The sequence below is a fragment of the Pipistrellus kuhlii genome, unplaced genomic scaffold (genome assembly GCF_014108245.1).
Source record: "Pipistrellus kuhlii isolate mPipKuh1 unplaced genomic scaffold, mPipKuh1.p scaffold_m20_p_4, whole genome shotgun sequence".
NCBI lineage: Eukaryota > Metazoa > Chordata > Mammalia > Chiroptera > Vespertilionidae > Pipistrellus > Pipistrellus kuhlii.
The window spans coordinates 65,119,107-65,133,799 of record NW_023425540.1 but is presented as its reverse complement, the minus strand read 5'-3'; the positions used below and the strand labels follow the sequence as shown (position 1 = coordinate 65,133,799).

Sequence of the window (14,693 nt, the reverse complement as noted above, 5' to 3'; positions counted from 1 at the left end):
CATAACTCTGTTTTCTGACTTCTGAGTATGAAAATTCACAACAGCTCAATGCCCATGAGCCCTGTCTCCATAAAAGTACGCTTGCTTTGCACCCTTTGAGCCCCAGAAATCATGGTCAGTCTATAGGTTCATGGGGCTCTGTGTTGGTTATGATTTTTCTCAGATCAGTCCTTGGAGAGCAAATGGATGCTCATGCTAATCAAAGATTTCTCTGTTTTGCTTTCATCTGCAATCACAGCACTCTCAGTGTGTTTACTTATTTCTTCCCCATGATGGTGAAAAGCAATGAAGTAAAAGGAATACTTCCCCTTTTAAAAGTAAATTGTGGAAAAACAGGAACACAGCCTGTCGAAGCATTCCCCCTTTACCAGCATGCCTATCACTGTTCATGACCATGGGCATTTTAAAAAGTGCCCATGCCCCCACCCACCCAAATCTGCATCAGGGCAAACATTGAAATAGAAAAATGAACACCAGAGTGTGGACAAAGGTATTCTTGGTAAATGCCCATTGCTATGAGGAAGGTTGTTCTTGCAGCAGAATCTCTTGACTAAAAGTCATGTGAATGCTTCAGAAACTAAATGTTCACAGGCTTGAAGGTGAACATAACAGCCCACTAAAGCAGCGACCAATGCAAAACAGGCTGAAGCCCCAGGAGCTGAGGGCGAGAGCTTTGCTGGATGAGACCATCTGAACCTTCATGTGCGAATAAATCAGGCAGACTTACACAGGCGGTAGCCTTGACGTGAGACAATTCAGTCTCAACTGTTACATTAGCAACATCTCTCTCCAGGGTCAGCAGAGCAGGTCTCTCCGAGGACAACCCCACTCATTCCCGAGCCTCCCTGAGGCTCTCACCTTCACGCTCCCTGGGCTGGCTCTGCTGGGTACAATCAGGCAATGAAATAATTGCACCCTCTGAGACTTCATGTGTCAAGATGAGGAAAATCAATTCCCATCACCCAAAACTCTATCATTGCCGGACACCACTCAAAACTGCTGCCTAGCTGAAACCGGTTTGACACAGTGGATGGAGTGTCAGCCTGCGGACTGAAAGGTCCTGGGCTCAATTCCGGTCAAGGGCATGTACCTTGGTTGCAGGCACATCCCCAGTATGGGGTGTGCAAGAGGCAGAAGATCAATGATTCTCTCTCATCAATGTTTCTAACTATCCCTCTCTCTTCCTCTCTGTAAAAAAAAAAAAAAAAAAATCAATAAAATATATTTAAACAAACAAACACACAAACAAACAAATAAACAAAACTGCTGCCTACCTGTGGTACTGGAGTCTTTAACAGTAAATTTTTATAAGAAAAAGGACACAAGTTGGGAGTCAAATGGAGCCCATTCTTTAAGAATCTCTATGGGGCAGAGGGCAACTAAAATAAACTAGGAGAGGAATTTTCCTCTGTACTATCCTTTTCAGAGGTATTTACTAAGGAAACAAAACCAGAGCACACTCAAGTGCCTGCTTGATGTAGAAAAACTTGCATGTGCTGAATCCATTAGAAAACTGTTCAATAACAGTCTTCCTTGAGAAAATATTAGCCTTGTCACAGTTCCAAGTTCAGCATCTCTGCAGGTTATCTGTTATATAAGTCACTGTGGCGATGTAGGATGGCTGGACAGAATTCACAGATCTAATGGGTTTCTCCATTTTCCCGTTGGGTAGGAATGCTCTCCCGAGGGCACTGCTGGGCTGCCCTGCTCAGAGCCGTACTTGAGGTCATTAAAAAAGCTTATCAGCTTGAAATAACAACCTGAAGATTGATATTAGCATGAAGCAAATGTTTGACACTGCTCTTCACACAGGTCAGTAATTTCCATCTTTTCCTCTCGTTCAGCCAAGTAAGCCACGCTATCCCTCAACTAGTCACAGAAAGGGCACTCTTATTGTTCTGTCCCAATAGCTTCCAAATTATGAGAAACCTGCTGTGAGAGTTGAGCAGGGAAACTGGCACATATAAGCAACATTTCCCAAGACAAAGAAGGCCGGATGCCCAATTATTTACTTTGAGTCTCAGAACAGCCATGCGATCCTTTCCTCCTTTTCTCTGGCAAACTTGACCAAAAGTGCAGGCAGCATTTCCTCTCATATCAAAATTCCTTGTTAGACTTTATATAAGCACATAAAATCAGGAACATAAAACAATTATTCTAACGATTTGAGAATAAATTAAATTCTGTTTTATACTGAAAACTATTTCTGAAGATTAGCAGTGATTAAATTCTTTTGGTCATTTGAAAAATTGTCTTCTGTTCATTGCCAGTATAAACCAACCAAATGGGGAGGGAATGCTTATTAATTAGCAAATGCTTATTAACTGTTATGGTTGTTTGTAGGATACTGTGGCTGTATAATACACACAAAAAGCGGAGTAATCCTCTCAAAGACAGTGACTTCTACAAATTTTAAATGTTCTTCCTGCTCTTTTCTTCATTTCCTAAACTTAGTACAGGTGCTCACTTCTTCAGTGGGCTGCATCAGGTACCCCATATATCACAAAGTACTGTTAGATAAAATGGTCAAAATTATTGCTGCAGCTAAATCAATGTCACTGTGAGCGAGTTTTACAAATTACAGAGAGACAAAACAGAGTCTAGCCCCAAAGTCAGAGGACTACGAGCCATGAGACCTGGGCAAGCTACTTAGCTGTCTTTGTTCAGTCTTCTCTATAGAGTGGGGATAAAAGCATGACCTTACAGGGTTGTTTTAAGGAATAAGTAGATAATGTACACAAACTCCAATGGCATGGTGCCTGGTAACATATGGAAAACAGTACACATTAATATATTTTTTAATTGAAGTCACAAAGACTCCCACTAAAAAAAAAAAAGACTGCAGAAATATTCTCCAAGTCAATGTTTTGAACTTGAGATTGTCATGCTTGCAAAAGCATAATCTCTTGTTGACAATACCACAATTTACTGCCACTGGGGAAAGTTTATGAAGCCAAAGGGGATACAGTTATATGCATGAGAAGCAATTTTCTTTGCCACAAACAAATATGATTGAATCTATTTTAATATAGTGCTGACTTTATTTATTTTTTAAAGACTGAGATTGGCATTTTGTGGTCCAACTTTTTTTAAAAGATAATTTATATTCATTCCCTCCAAGGGAGTTAGTGATGATTTTTCACTCCATGCACTGGATTGTGATCTGGGTATATCAATTACTCACACTGGGATTTCCTACTGTAGAAATTCACTGAGACTCATCTAGTAAGCATGCTTGTTCATTTTTAATAGAGGGGGGCTTCCTTGATCAATGTCTTACTAAATATTTTTTTCTTAATTTTGGGTTCAAGAATATCATATTTTGAGCTCAGTTGGTTAGAACATTGTCCCAATATACCAGGGTTATGGATTCAATCTCTAGTCAGGACACATACAAGAAGCAATCAATACATGCATGGATAAGAGGAATAAATCTCTCTCTCTCTCTCTCTCTCTCTCTCTCTCTCTCTCTCTCTAATCATTAAAAAGAAAATAATTATTAGCTTTATTTTTGATAGAAGTTAAATGTGTTTATTATAAAAAATTTGGAAAATACTTAAAAATACAAAAGAAAAAAAAACACCCACATGTATCAATAATTCCACTACTATAAATAACAGTGACACAAGTTTTTTTCTAGTCTTATTACCTATTTTTCTTTCTCTCTCTTCCCAAAGTTCAAATTTGGTACCCAATTATAGGAACAGTTTTATATCATAAATTTTAACTTAAATATTATATAATGGACATTTTCCTATAAAATTTCATCATATGAATATAGCTTCATTATTTATCTAATATCTTACTATGGTATTTTAACTTGTTTTAGAACTTTTTTTCAGTAAATTCTATAGTGAATATGATTGCTTATAAATCTGATAATTAAAAATTCTTCATACCTGGCCAAAGCCACCTGCATAATGAATAAGGCTTGGAAAATCCTTAGAACAACTCAGTTCTGCAATGGCTTCCGTTTCACTCACCATCCAGCGAACGCACTCTAACTGACCATTCTAGATTTTAGAAAAAAGGGAAGAAGAAAGAAATTAAATTTTTACTTCTGTATCAGATTTAATTTATTTACAACATATGTATACCACCTATTATATTTCTCATATGTGGCTCTGGTCTAAATAAACTATAGAATTTATTCAGGCATATTTTCATAATTTTCATCAGTTATTTTAAAATCATTATATTGAAGTATAATCTGCACACTATAAAATATACCCTTTTAAAATATACAGTTTGATAAATTTTGGCAATACATACTCACCTGTATCTACAACTCCAATCAAGATTAGAACATTTCCATCATCCTACCCCAAAACATTTCTGCTAGCCTTTTGTTCTCATCACCCCTCACCTTTGCCCCAGGCAACCTCTGGTGTGGAGTCTGTCACCATAAAATTCTATCTCTATTGCATCTGGCTTCTTTCATTCAGCATGATGCTTCTGAGATTCATCCAAGCTACTGCTTATATTATAATAATAATTCATTCCTTTTTATTGCCGAGGAGTATTCCATTACATGCATACATCACATTTTGTTTACCCATCAACAAACTAAAGAAAGACAAAGTAATCCCAGTCCACTGGCCCCAGTGCTACCTTCCCTGAAGGCTTCCCTGACTCGTACCCATCAGAGTTCTTTTCTCCTGTGTGAGGTCCCACGCTGTGCGAACCGGGAATGCAGTTGTGATCTATATAACCTAGTGACTAAGACCCTTAATTTACCACTTAGTTACAAGACCTGATCAAGCTACTTCACTTCTCTGATACTCAATTTTCTCCTCTGTGAAACAGCAGGGTGAGTAGTAACCACCTCATAAATGTACCGTGGAGATCAAATGAGTCGAAGCACGTCAGTTTACTAAGCATACAACACTTGCCACCTTATACTATCAAAGTGCTCTCTGAGACACTCTGTAAGACAAATGAGACACCCAGCTGCCTCCCTGGTTTGCATGGTGTGGGACCTAGCGCAGGAATAAAGAGCTTTTGTGGCATGAGCTCAGGGAAGTCTATTCTAAAAACAAGACAGAGGAAGGAATCATTCTTCATTTACTGCTATAGAGTTTCAAGTAGTCATCTCACAACTATACACATGCAGAGTGTATTCCTGCCATTGAAATATCTAGCATAACCAACTGGGGGTTTACTGAACACCTTTCTGGTGCCTCATTCACATCTATTGCCTCCCTTCTCTGTCCTCCTGGCTGCCCGGGGACACTAATCTGAATGTATTGGCTCCCATGCCCCATGGCTTCTGGCTGGGTTTGATTGGTGGAGAGTTGTAGTAAGAGACCAAGAAAGTAGAGTGAGTTTGAGGTTCCCTCTGTTCCTGGCTCCCGTTACCCCTTTATGGGGTTGCCATTGGCTGGCTGAATCCCTCTACCAGTCAAAGGTCAAAGGGCAACCAGTCTTCTATGCAGCCCTCTCCATCTCAGGTCCTTCCCCAGTCCCTTCAGGCTCTGGGGTGGTAACTGTGCTCTGGTTGTGACCCTCAGATATTGTGGGCTCCCTACAACCTACCCACCCTCCTCTTATATATAAATCCTTCATTACTGACTTTCCTTAAGTTATATAATCTGAACATTGCCAAGTGTTTTCTAACAGGATTTTTTTTTTTAAAATCACACTAATATAATGTGTTCATTTCCTCTGGATGAAGAAAGGAATGGGAACCATATTGAGCATCTACTAGGCAAGACAGTTTCTATAAACTGGTATTTACACAGAACACAGAAAAATTTCTGATTTTAATTATTTGGGTATTTTTTCTTGGTCTAACTAAAGGTTTATTAATTTTTTTGATCTTTTCATAGAGCTAAATTTCGTTTTGATGATTTTCTCTATTGTTTTTCTATTCTCTATTTCATTTATTTCCACTTGGATGTTTTTATTTCCTTCCTTATGTTTGTTTTGAATTTAGTTCACTTTTATTTTTCTAGTTCCCTAAGGTAGAATGTTAGGCTATTGATTTGAGATCTTCTTTTCTTTTTCTTTAACACAGACATTTATGGCTATAAATTTCCCATTTAAGTAATGCTTTAGCTCCTTAATGTTGCATTTTCATTCATCTCCAATTATTTTTCAATTTCCCTTGTAATTTCTTCTTTGATGCAATGATTATTTTAGAGTTAGTTCCATATACTTGTGAATATACCAAAATTCTGTCTGTTATTGATTCCTAATTGCATTCCATTATGGTTAAAGAACATACTTCATATGATTTTAATCATTTTAAATTTATTGAGACCTGTTTTATGGTCTAACATATGGTTTATTCTGGAAAATGTTCAATGTGCACTTGAGAAGAATTCTGCTGTTGTTGGGTAGAATGCTTTGTTACATGCCTAGTAGGTAGAGTTATTTAAGAATGCAACCTTTAAATAGGGAAAAAATAAATATATCATTACTATGAGTTTGAAAGTAATATCACCTGTCACAAATAGAAATACCAAGAAAACAAAAAATGTTATTAAATTCTAGTGGGAGCTTTTTGCCTCCTGGTCTCTGTTATAAAGGAATGTCAGTTGGTTGAAGTAATTTTTCTCACCAAACCAACATTTTCTCTTATAGCTTCATCAGAGGGACTGAATGAGAACAAGTAATTAAAGAAATGTCATTCCCAGTCTGTTTAGCTCCTAAAATAATTTCATCTTATAGAAATTTTCTTTCCAATGCTCTGAATTCCTGCAGTATCTAGTGTTCGGTTCCCCAGAAAACACTCAATAAATTCTGCATGTAAGTGGCAAGAATTTATGATGTTCCATTTAAGGAGTTTACGAGTGGGAGAGAGCTGTTCTTAAGCCTTGGTATTTCTTCAAAGCTCCCTTTCCCCCCCTCTCAGGTAATCTTTTTATTTGATACCCTATCTCTGACTCTGTTTCCTGTCTGCTTCAAGTCATATTATGTGAGCAACTTCTGCCCATTTTATCAAGTTTGTTTGCTTGAATGACAGCAGGGCTGTCAGAACTGTGCCTTAAAGAGGTGAAATACCACCAGCCTGTTACTGGTGTTCAAAACAAGGTCCTAAAACAGAAAATGAAGATTTCTTAGGACTCTCTCTGCATTCATGTCTCCCAACTCCACTAAATATACTGAAGTAGGACATATGTCAAGACAGATTTCTAAAGAGGGTGGCACTGGTTATAAAATATTTGTATTTACCGCTTTTGTGAAATCTAGGTAGAATAAAGGCATAGAAGAAAACTTCCGTTTCTCAAATCATTGTCCAGAAGAAAAGCATGAAAAGCTTTTGAGTCTTATGGATTTGTATGTGTTCTTCATTAAAAGTAACAAAAGTGCTAGGTTTTGCCTACTGATTGTGTGATGGCAATACTATGTTGACTGGAAGAGTTCAAGAAAGAATAGCACTTACTATGGATGCCACAAGAGAGAGTTTATGTCTAGGGTTGGCTTAATGACCATTAAGTTCCTTATGTACCTTTTTACAAAACAGGACTAGGCCATATAAATTAAGAAAACATTTTTCTTCCAACTGTATAGTTAGAATATATCCAATAATCTAGCATGGGTCAGGAAAACTATATATTAGAAGTTATAAATAGTTTACAAACACCAAAACATATAGTGTTCTAATGTCAGTGTTCATTGGCATTGCCAGAATATTTTATTCGTCACTGGCATGTACCCACTGAGGACCAGACCCACCTCCTGTCTTCCCACAGGACTCTGACAATGGGCTAGATTTTTAATTTTCCATCTACACTTAAATTACTGACAGTGTACCCACCTTATCCACTGGGCTACCCGCTTCTTAAGAAAAGGGATTATGTCTCATTCAAATTTTCATTACCATCACCTAACACACTACCCAATGGACTTAGTAACATATTGTTGAACTCAACTATGCTGAACCTTGACTTCACATTTGATTTCTCTTTCTTCATGATGGTTGCCTGCAGGTCAGCTTTTGATTTGATATAGTATCACTCACAAATAAAGAAAAATGATATTCACTGAGCTTATAGATTTACCAAAAAATTATCTTTTACACTATCTTTAAAATAATACCTGATAATTGGGTAAAACTAAATAAAACAGACAACAACTTTTAATATATGACTTTACTAAAATGGTAAATAAAGGTATAAAAATTAGATTTGCATAAAGATATATTAGGGGTAAGACAGCAACAGCTTGCTTTTAAATCTTATATGATCTTTAGTGATTTCATAAGTATATTTCTTTAACTAGCAAGTTTCTCTAATAAATTTCAATATAATTCCATTAATAAAAATTATGATTATTCAGCTTTTAGAAGACATTAAGTAAAGTACATGTGCAAAAGCACAAGATGTATTATATTTCCCTAAACTTCATTTCTAGCTTCTTAATAAATATGACTGAATTCCACATTTATTTGCCAAAGTCCTTAAAAGTAATTTTAGTTTAATAGCTAACCTCCTAGTGATGTGGTGCTCACTGCAAGGCTATAAAAGACCATGTCTTCCTGTATCACAGTTTCTAGGGTTTAACTCTGTCGCAGTAGACATTAATGTGTGTAGTTTTGACACAGAACCTACTATGTTTTGCAGGAGCTAAATGCACACTCAGCACTGATATTCCAAACAACTCCTGATCCTGAAGACACCTAAGCTTTGAATGTGATCTGTGAGAAGCCCACTTCATTGTCTGAAATACTCCTGAGCGCTACTACCTCTTTGTCTTACTCATTATACTCACAACAGGGGAAAAATAAAACAGCCTCCAATAGATCCAATACAGTTCAGAGTCTAAACTGCAGGCTCCATGAATAACAGAAGTTCTCAGCAATGCAAGAGACCATTGCCCCTTCTCTTTACTAGCTGCTTTGAAGCTCACCCTCATTGCACAGTAAATTGGAATGCAAAATCTCAAAATCTCAAAGCAGGTCAGGAGTGAAATGATTACTCTCTTAAACAGAATATGTTCATTTGCTGTTTGCTTGGTATATCACTCTTCTCTCCCTCTCCATCCCAGCACTTTAGCTCACTAGGAATCTTAAAAAATAGAAATCTAACTTTTAGCTGTGGAGAGCCCAGCCCCCAACCACTGACCTTGATGGCCAGGCCCGCGGGAGTCAGCTTCTCTGCATTCCGCTCGTTGAGGCAATCTTCTCCCATCAGAGAAGTGAGGTGCTGCAGGCACTCTGCGTGGCCCTGCGACGCCGCAATGTGTAAGAGATTGTTTCCACTTTCGTCATGAATTTTGTCTAGATTGTCAGCAGCTAGATGTGGCTGTCCAAACAGGAAGATGAGAAAAACCCAGGTCAATAAATCCAAATGAGACACTCTGGGAAGTAGAGAAGAGCTTCCAGGAGCTCTGGTGACAGCCATTGGAGCCTGATAAGTCAGAATTCCTTGCTATTAATGCTAATGCCTTTCCATTACGTTGCTATGGTATACTTTAGAACATAAAAGTTCAAGAGACTTATTTCCGCGTGAGACATGGTGACAGGGATAGGTCGCGAGCTTGGGGAGGTTCTAGGCTGGCCTGAAAACCACTGTGATGACATTTATAGTACTTGGCAGGTTCCCTGTCTGTCTCTTCCACTCACTGCTACGTCCTGAGGCCAGGTTGTGCTATGTTCCCCGCTGTACATTTGTTGGAAGGATGAACTATATCTCTCAACCACCTGCTTTGCCTTGAACCCTGGAGAACTGGCTTTGACTGCCTGCTACTTGGTGGCTGCTGCGACTAGAGCTCCCATGGGTCCCTCTGGAGTCTAGACACGTTCGTCCGTAGACTTGTTCCGGGGGCACTGGGAGGCTGCCTGCCTTTGGTTTTCTCACCTCCAGTGAAGTTCATCCCCGGAGTATAAACCGGTCAATAAAGAGCGTTTGTGACATGGAGAGGGGTTCATCATTTGGGAAACATGGGAAGGACAAAAGAAAGAAATGAACCAAAGAGAAATAGAGAAGAAGGGCCAAGAGAAATGGAAAAGACATTTTCAGGAGGGGAAAAAAAAGTATTACTTCATTTAGTAAAATTATTCAATCATATCATCCCATTACAACAATAAGATTTGTGATAAATACAGCGAACACACTGTACTTATCTATCCATGGTTGTAGCCTAAGTAGAATCACACTGCCAAGATGTGATGATTTTCCTGAATGAGACTTCAATTAGCATCGCTGTACTAGCCCAGGCTTGCTACTGTTCCATCCAAGTCTGGAAGCCAGAAAAGAACAATGCAGGCAGATGGAGTGTGATTTCAGTTCAGCTCCCTGAGCCGAAGCAGAACAGACTTTTCTTACATCATGTTGCTCCATGTCTAGAGTCGTTAGAAAAGCTTCTTCACGCTCCCTGGGCATGCAGAGCTGGAACTAGTCACAGCCCCATGTGGCTCAGAGGGCAATCAAGCTCTAGGGTAAGCATCTATCTGCAAATGCTTTTAAGCATCCTAGTCCAGCACTCCGGAATAATAATCAGGATAAAACAGAAGACTCTGTGTTCACGTATCTGGCAGGTCCACCTTGGGCAAGAAACTGACATCCCCACAAACATGTGAGTGAGAGCATTGGAAACCATTGGAAAGCAAAAAGAAAGGCATTAAGATTCAAGCTAGAGAAAGTGCTGGGCTCCTCTCTTTTGTTTTTGTATTAGATTAAGTGTCCAGATTCCAGTTGCATTTATGCAAACTTAAAGTGAAACAACACTCCCTCTCGAGTCCTTTGTTTTTCCCTGTCTTAACCTCCTTTTTATTTTAAAACTCTAAAGTCAAACCACCTAACTAAAGCCACAAGTAAACACTGCATCAACCATGGACACAGACAGTAGTGTGGTGAAGGCCTGGGTCAGAGGTGGGTCCAGGTGGAGGGGGTCAGTCGGGGAAAGAAAGGAGACATCTATAATACTTTCAACAATAAAGATACATTAAAAAAAGAAGAAGAAGAAGAAGAAGAAGAAGAAGAAGAAGAAGAAGACGAACCAATTCATCTTCATTCTGTTACTAAGGAACAGAGCTGCCACACTAGTCTCTGAATGACTCCTATGGATGCCGAATGAGATCATACTTACCAGTAGAGATATCTGTCCTTCTTTAACGATGTTCAAGATGCTTTTTACTTTTTGCAGGCACTCACTCCTCTCTTCGGGGCCTTGGGAGCTGGTCCAGCTCAGGCCGCCCACCTGCTCTTCCAGTTTGGGCTCCGCTGCTGGGGAGGCCTGCAGGTGGAAGGCCCTGAGCTGGCAGTCAGGCAGGGGCTTCTCCACGCTGCTGCTCCGGCCGTGGGCATCGCCGAAGGTCTTGCTGAGGAAGTCCTTGCTCTGGCTCTCAGGCTCATAGGCAGAGCCACCCTTGGCCAGCGGCGGCGGCGAGCTCTCGGTGTCTTCTGGGGAGAGCTTAGGCTGGTCGCGGAGGCCAGAGGACGCTTTTCTCACGAGAGGGCTTTTCACTGGGGACAGGACGCAGAACGGGGTTGTGTTGGACGGCGGCAAGGTCTCAGCATTTCCTGCCGCGGCGGCGACTTTGCCAGAAAGGCCGTTGATGGTTGTGCATAAGCCCAGCATTCTCTTTTCTGCAGTCACCTTGGGGAAAGGGGCGAGCTGCTGGCTGGACTTAATGTAAGGCACGTCCAGGATCTCGTCCATGTCCAGGTCGTAGTGCTCCAGCTCGCCCAGCAAGGCACCGGGCTCTGCGCATTTACTCTGGGGGCCGCCCTCTCTCTCTCCTCCTCCTCCTCCGGGGCTGAGCTCTTCGGCTTGGGGGTCTGCGTCGGGGTCGCCCCCTTTCTGGTACTCCGCCTTCTGGTTCTTCTGGTCATCGCTCTCGTTGTTGTCCAGGGTCTCCGGCTGGTGTTTGAGCGGGGACACGCGCTTCACGGGGCGGAACTTGCTGTACACGTCCGCGATGCCCGTGGGCTTCTGCGCGCTGCTGATCAGCGCCGTGACGCCGCAGTTCCAGCCGGAGCCAGACACTGTGTTAAAACAAGCCAGAGGGGATTATGCCATTGAAACACTGAAAACAGCCGAAACCGGTTTGGCTCAATGGATAGAGCGTTGGCCTGCGGACTAACACGTCCCAGGTTCGATTCCGGTCAACGGCATGTACCTTGGTGGCGGGCACATCCCCAGTAGAGGGTGTGCAAGAGGCAGCTGGTCGATGTTTCTAGCTCTCTACCCCTCTCCCTTCCTCTCTGTAAAAAAAAAATCAATAAAATATTATTTTAAAAAATGAAAGAAACACTGAAAACATCTTGGCCAGGCAGGCAGACAGACATGGCCCACTCAAGTTAGGCTCCAAGTAAGCCCCTGTGGAAGCGGCCACTTGGACCGTGGATTGTAAAGCAAACAGTGCACTTACCACTGGAAAACTGCGCAAGATAAAAGACCATTAGGATATGCGGGCTCAGAGTTAGTGAAAGCAGTGGGAATGGTGAGAGCCGCCGGCAGCTGAAGAAAGCAAACCCCGTCAGATATTTAGGTCTGTTCCCTGGACAGCTGCACCTGATGGGCAAGGATGTGGATACTGGTCCCCACGCTGGGGAGTAGGATTGGAGGGCAGGGTCCTCTGCGTTAAAAACAAATGATGGCTGATGGGGTGATTCGCCAGGTGATTTGTTAGATGCAAGTGGGGAAAAAACAGAGAGGAACGCAGGGGTCAGGAGTTGACAGGACCCTGGGAGATAAGCCATGGGTTCGCTCCACCCTAGCCTGAGCATCCCAGTGGACGGCTGCTCGGGGGTATTTCCCAGTGCTGTCCGACACAGCACACGGACACTTGGCAGCTGAATGAGCTCTTGAAGATTGAATGCTACCCTCCATTGTCTGAAAAGCTGGAAACCAACAGGAGGAGAAGGGCGTTGCAGAGGGAGGGTGAGGCAGGCAGGTTAGGTTGTGTTTGTTGTTTTTTCTTGTTTCTGTTCAAAGCTCAGATAAACACTGTACGGTTTGCATTTGAACAAGTGTCTGGTTGAGATGGAGCATAATGAGAAACAGCAACACATCTGGAGGCAAAAGGGACGAACCACCACTTCTCCCAGTTAGCCCCTCGGTGCAGGACGGTGGAGCGACATCCTCAGACACCAGGATACTGCTTCCTCTCGGGGAGACTCCCCTGACCCGATGACAGATGATCCAGGACCCTGGAAACCTGAGGCCAGCGATTGACAGATCCCTACTCCCCTTCCACTCGGTTTACACCATCCCCCATCACAGGAGTGAGGTTTCAGGACGTGCCCTCCAACCCGGACCTCTCACCTAGCTATCCTTCCCGGACAACAGCAGGTGGGAAGGTTTTAACCCCAAAGCATGTTTCTGTGTCTGTTCTTTGCTGTTGGGCACAACAAAAGTGACAGCAGGCATGGATACTCCAGTCTGTAACTTCGGCAAGAGTCTCCGGCTACCACTGATTGTGAGGGTGGGAGTGGGAATTATTAAATGTTTGGACAGAGTTATAAAAGTTTCCAAAATTTAAAAAACCAAGGTCATCCGTCCTTCCTCCTGCTAGGATGTGTTCTAAGAGGATTCAGAAAGGTCCTGGAACAAAGCTAAGGAGAAGAGAGTGAATGTTCTGAGCTCGAATGCTATACAACTACGGGTGGGTTCTTTCTCCAAGACTGCCCTCAATTCTGCTGCGGTTTTCAGAGGATCTCCACTATGTGGTCCTCCTCTGAGGCCCTCCTAGCTCTGGCATTTTAGAATCTAAAATAAGAATGTTATAAGCTGTGAGGCGAGGCTTGGATTCTTTCCAGTTCAGAACAGGTATTAATAGGGAATGTTCCAGAAGGAAGGGAGGGATTGAGATGTTCTTGTGCTGCTGTGTTTCTTCCCTTTTGTCGGCTCTGGCTCTTCGCTGTGCATGGTACTTGGCACGGAGCTGACAATTAACAAATGCTAGTCTTTGGATTTAAATCTCGCTTTGCACAACACATTAAGCCTCTTTTTAAATACCCAAAGTGCATCCTTCCCAGGGATTTACAGCTTAATTTCATAAGGGAAAGAACTTCTGCTAATAAACTTAGAGGAGCCCTAATTAGCAGTAAGAGCTGGATTTTCTGAAGTTATGCACAAAATGTAAATATGCAAAAGACAAAGACTAATTCCAGTTGGTCCGTTATAAATTTAAAAAGTTTTTCTATCCTTTCTATGTCCTTTTCTCCCTAAAAATGTAAAGCGATAAAACTAAAGTCTGCCCAAATTTTTTGCCAAGCCTTTTTTTCTTTCTTCCTTTCAAGAACACATGGTTACTTATTTATTGAAAACAATAGAGAGCTAATGGACAGAGTTCATAATGTGTAAATATGTCTTTAATTTTATCCATTAATTTTCTGAAAAGCTTTAAATAAATATATATACCGTATTTTCTGGTGTATAAAATGACTTTTGAAACAAAAAAAAGTCAACCGAAAATTGGGGGCAAAAGACCAAAATTGCACAAAAATTACCTGCAGATCTTGATGGCAAAGTAAGTCTTTTCTTTGAGGTGGGGGGTAGTCTTATACAGCGAATATAGGCCTAAACCTATGTTTTAACTGTAAAATTAGGGGGTCGTCTTATACGCCGGAAAATACGGGGTGTGTGTGTGTGTGTGTGTGTGTGTGTGTGTGTATTCACATTTCTGAGATACATACTTGTTAGATAATGTTGCTTGCTAATATTTTTGCCCATTACCTTCAGTTCTTTGGAACTTCTTGAAAATGTGCATCTCAGGATGCAATAAAGAATTTTTAAAGGCA

General features: G+C 41.3%; 1 protein-coding gene across 5 annotated transcripts in view; it reads right to left on the bottom strand.

Annotated features, from left to right (window-relative positions):
• Window positions 1-14,693, bottom strand: part of LOC118703442 (synuclein alpha interacting protein) — a 138,236-nt gene that overhangs the window by 22,737 nt on the left and 100,806 nt on the right. For 4 of the 5 annotated variants that reach the window (XM_036410386.2, XM_036410387.2, XM_045571878.1 and 1 more), the window contains exons 4-6: window positions 11,035-11,933; window positions 9,069-9,248; window positions 3,900-4,013 (exon numbers count right to left, since the gene is read on the bottom strand). In XM_036410386.2, the coding sequence (XP_036266279.1) occupies window positions 3,900-4,013; window positions 9,069-9,248; window positions 11,035-11,933 (1,193 nt within the window). The remainder of the gene's footprint in view (window positions 1-3,899; window positions 4,014-9,068; window positions 9,249-11,034; window positions 11,934-14,693) is intronic. The other variant, XM_036410389.1, reaches the window with a different exon arrangement.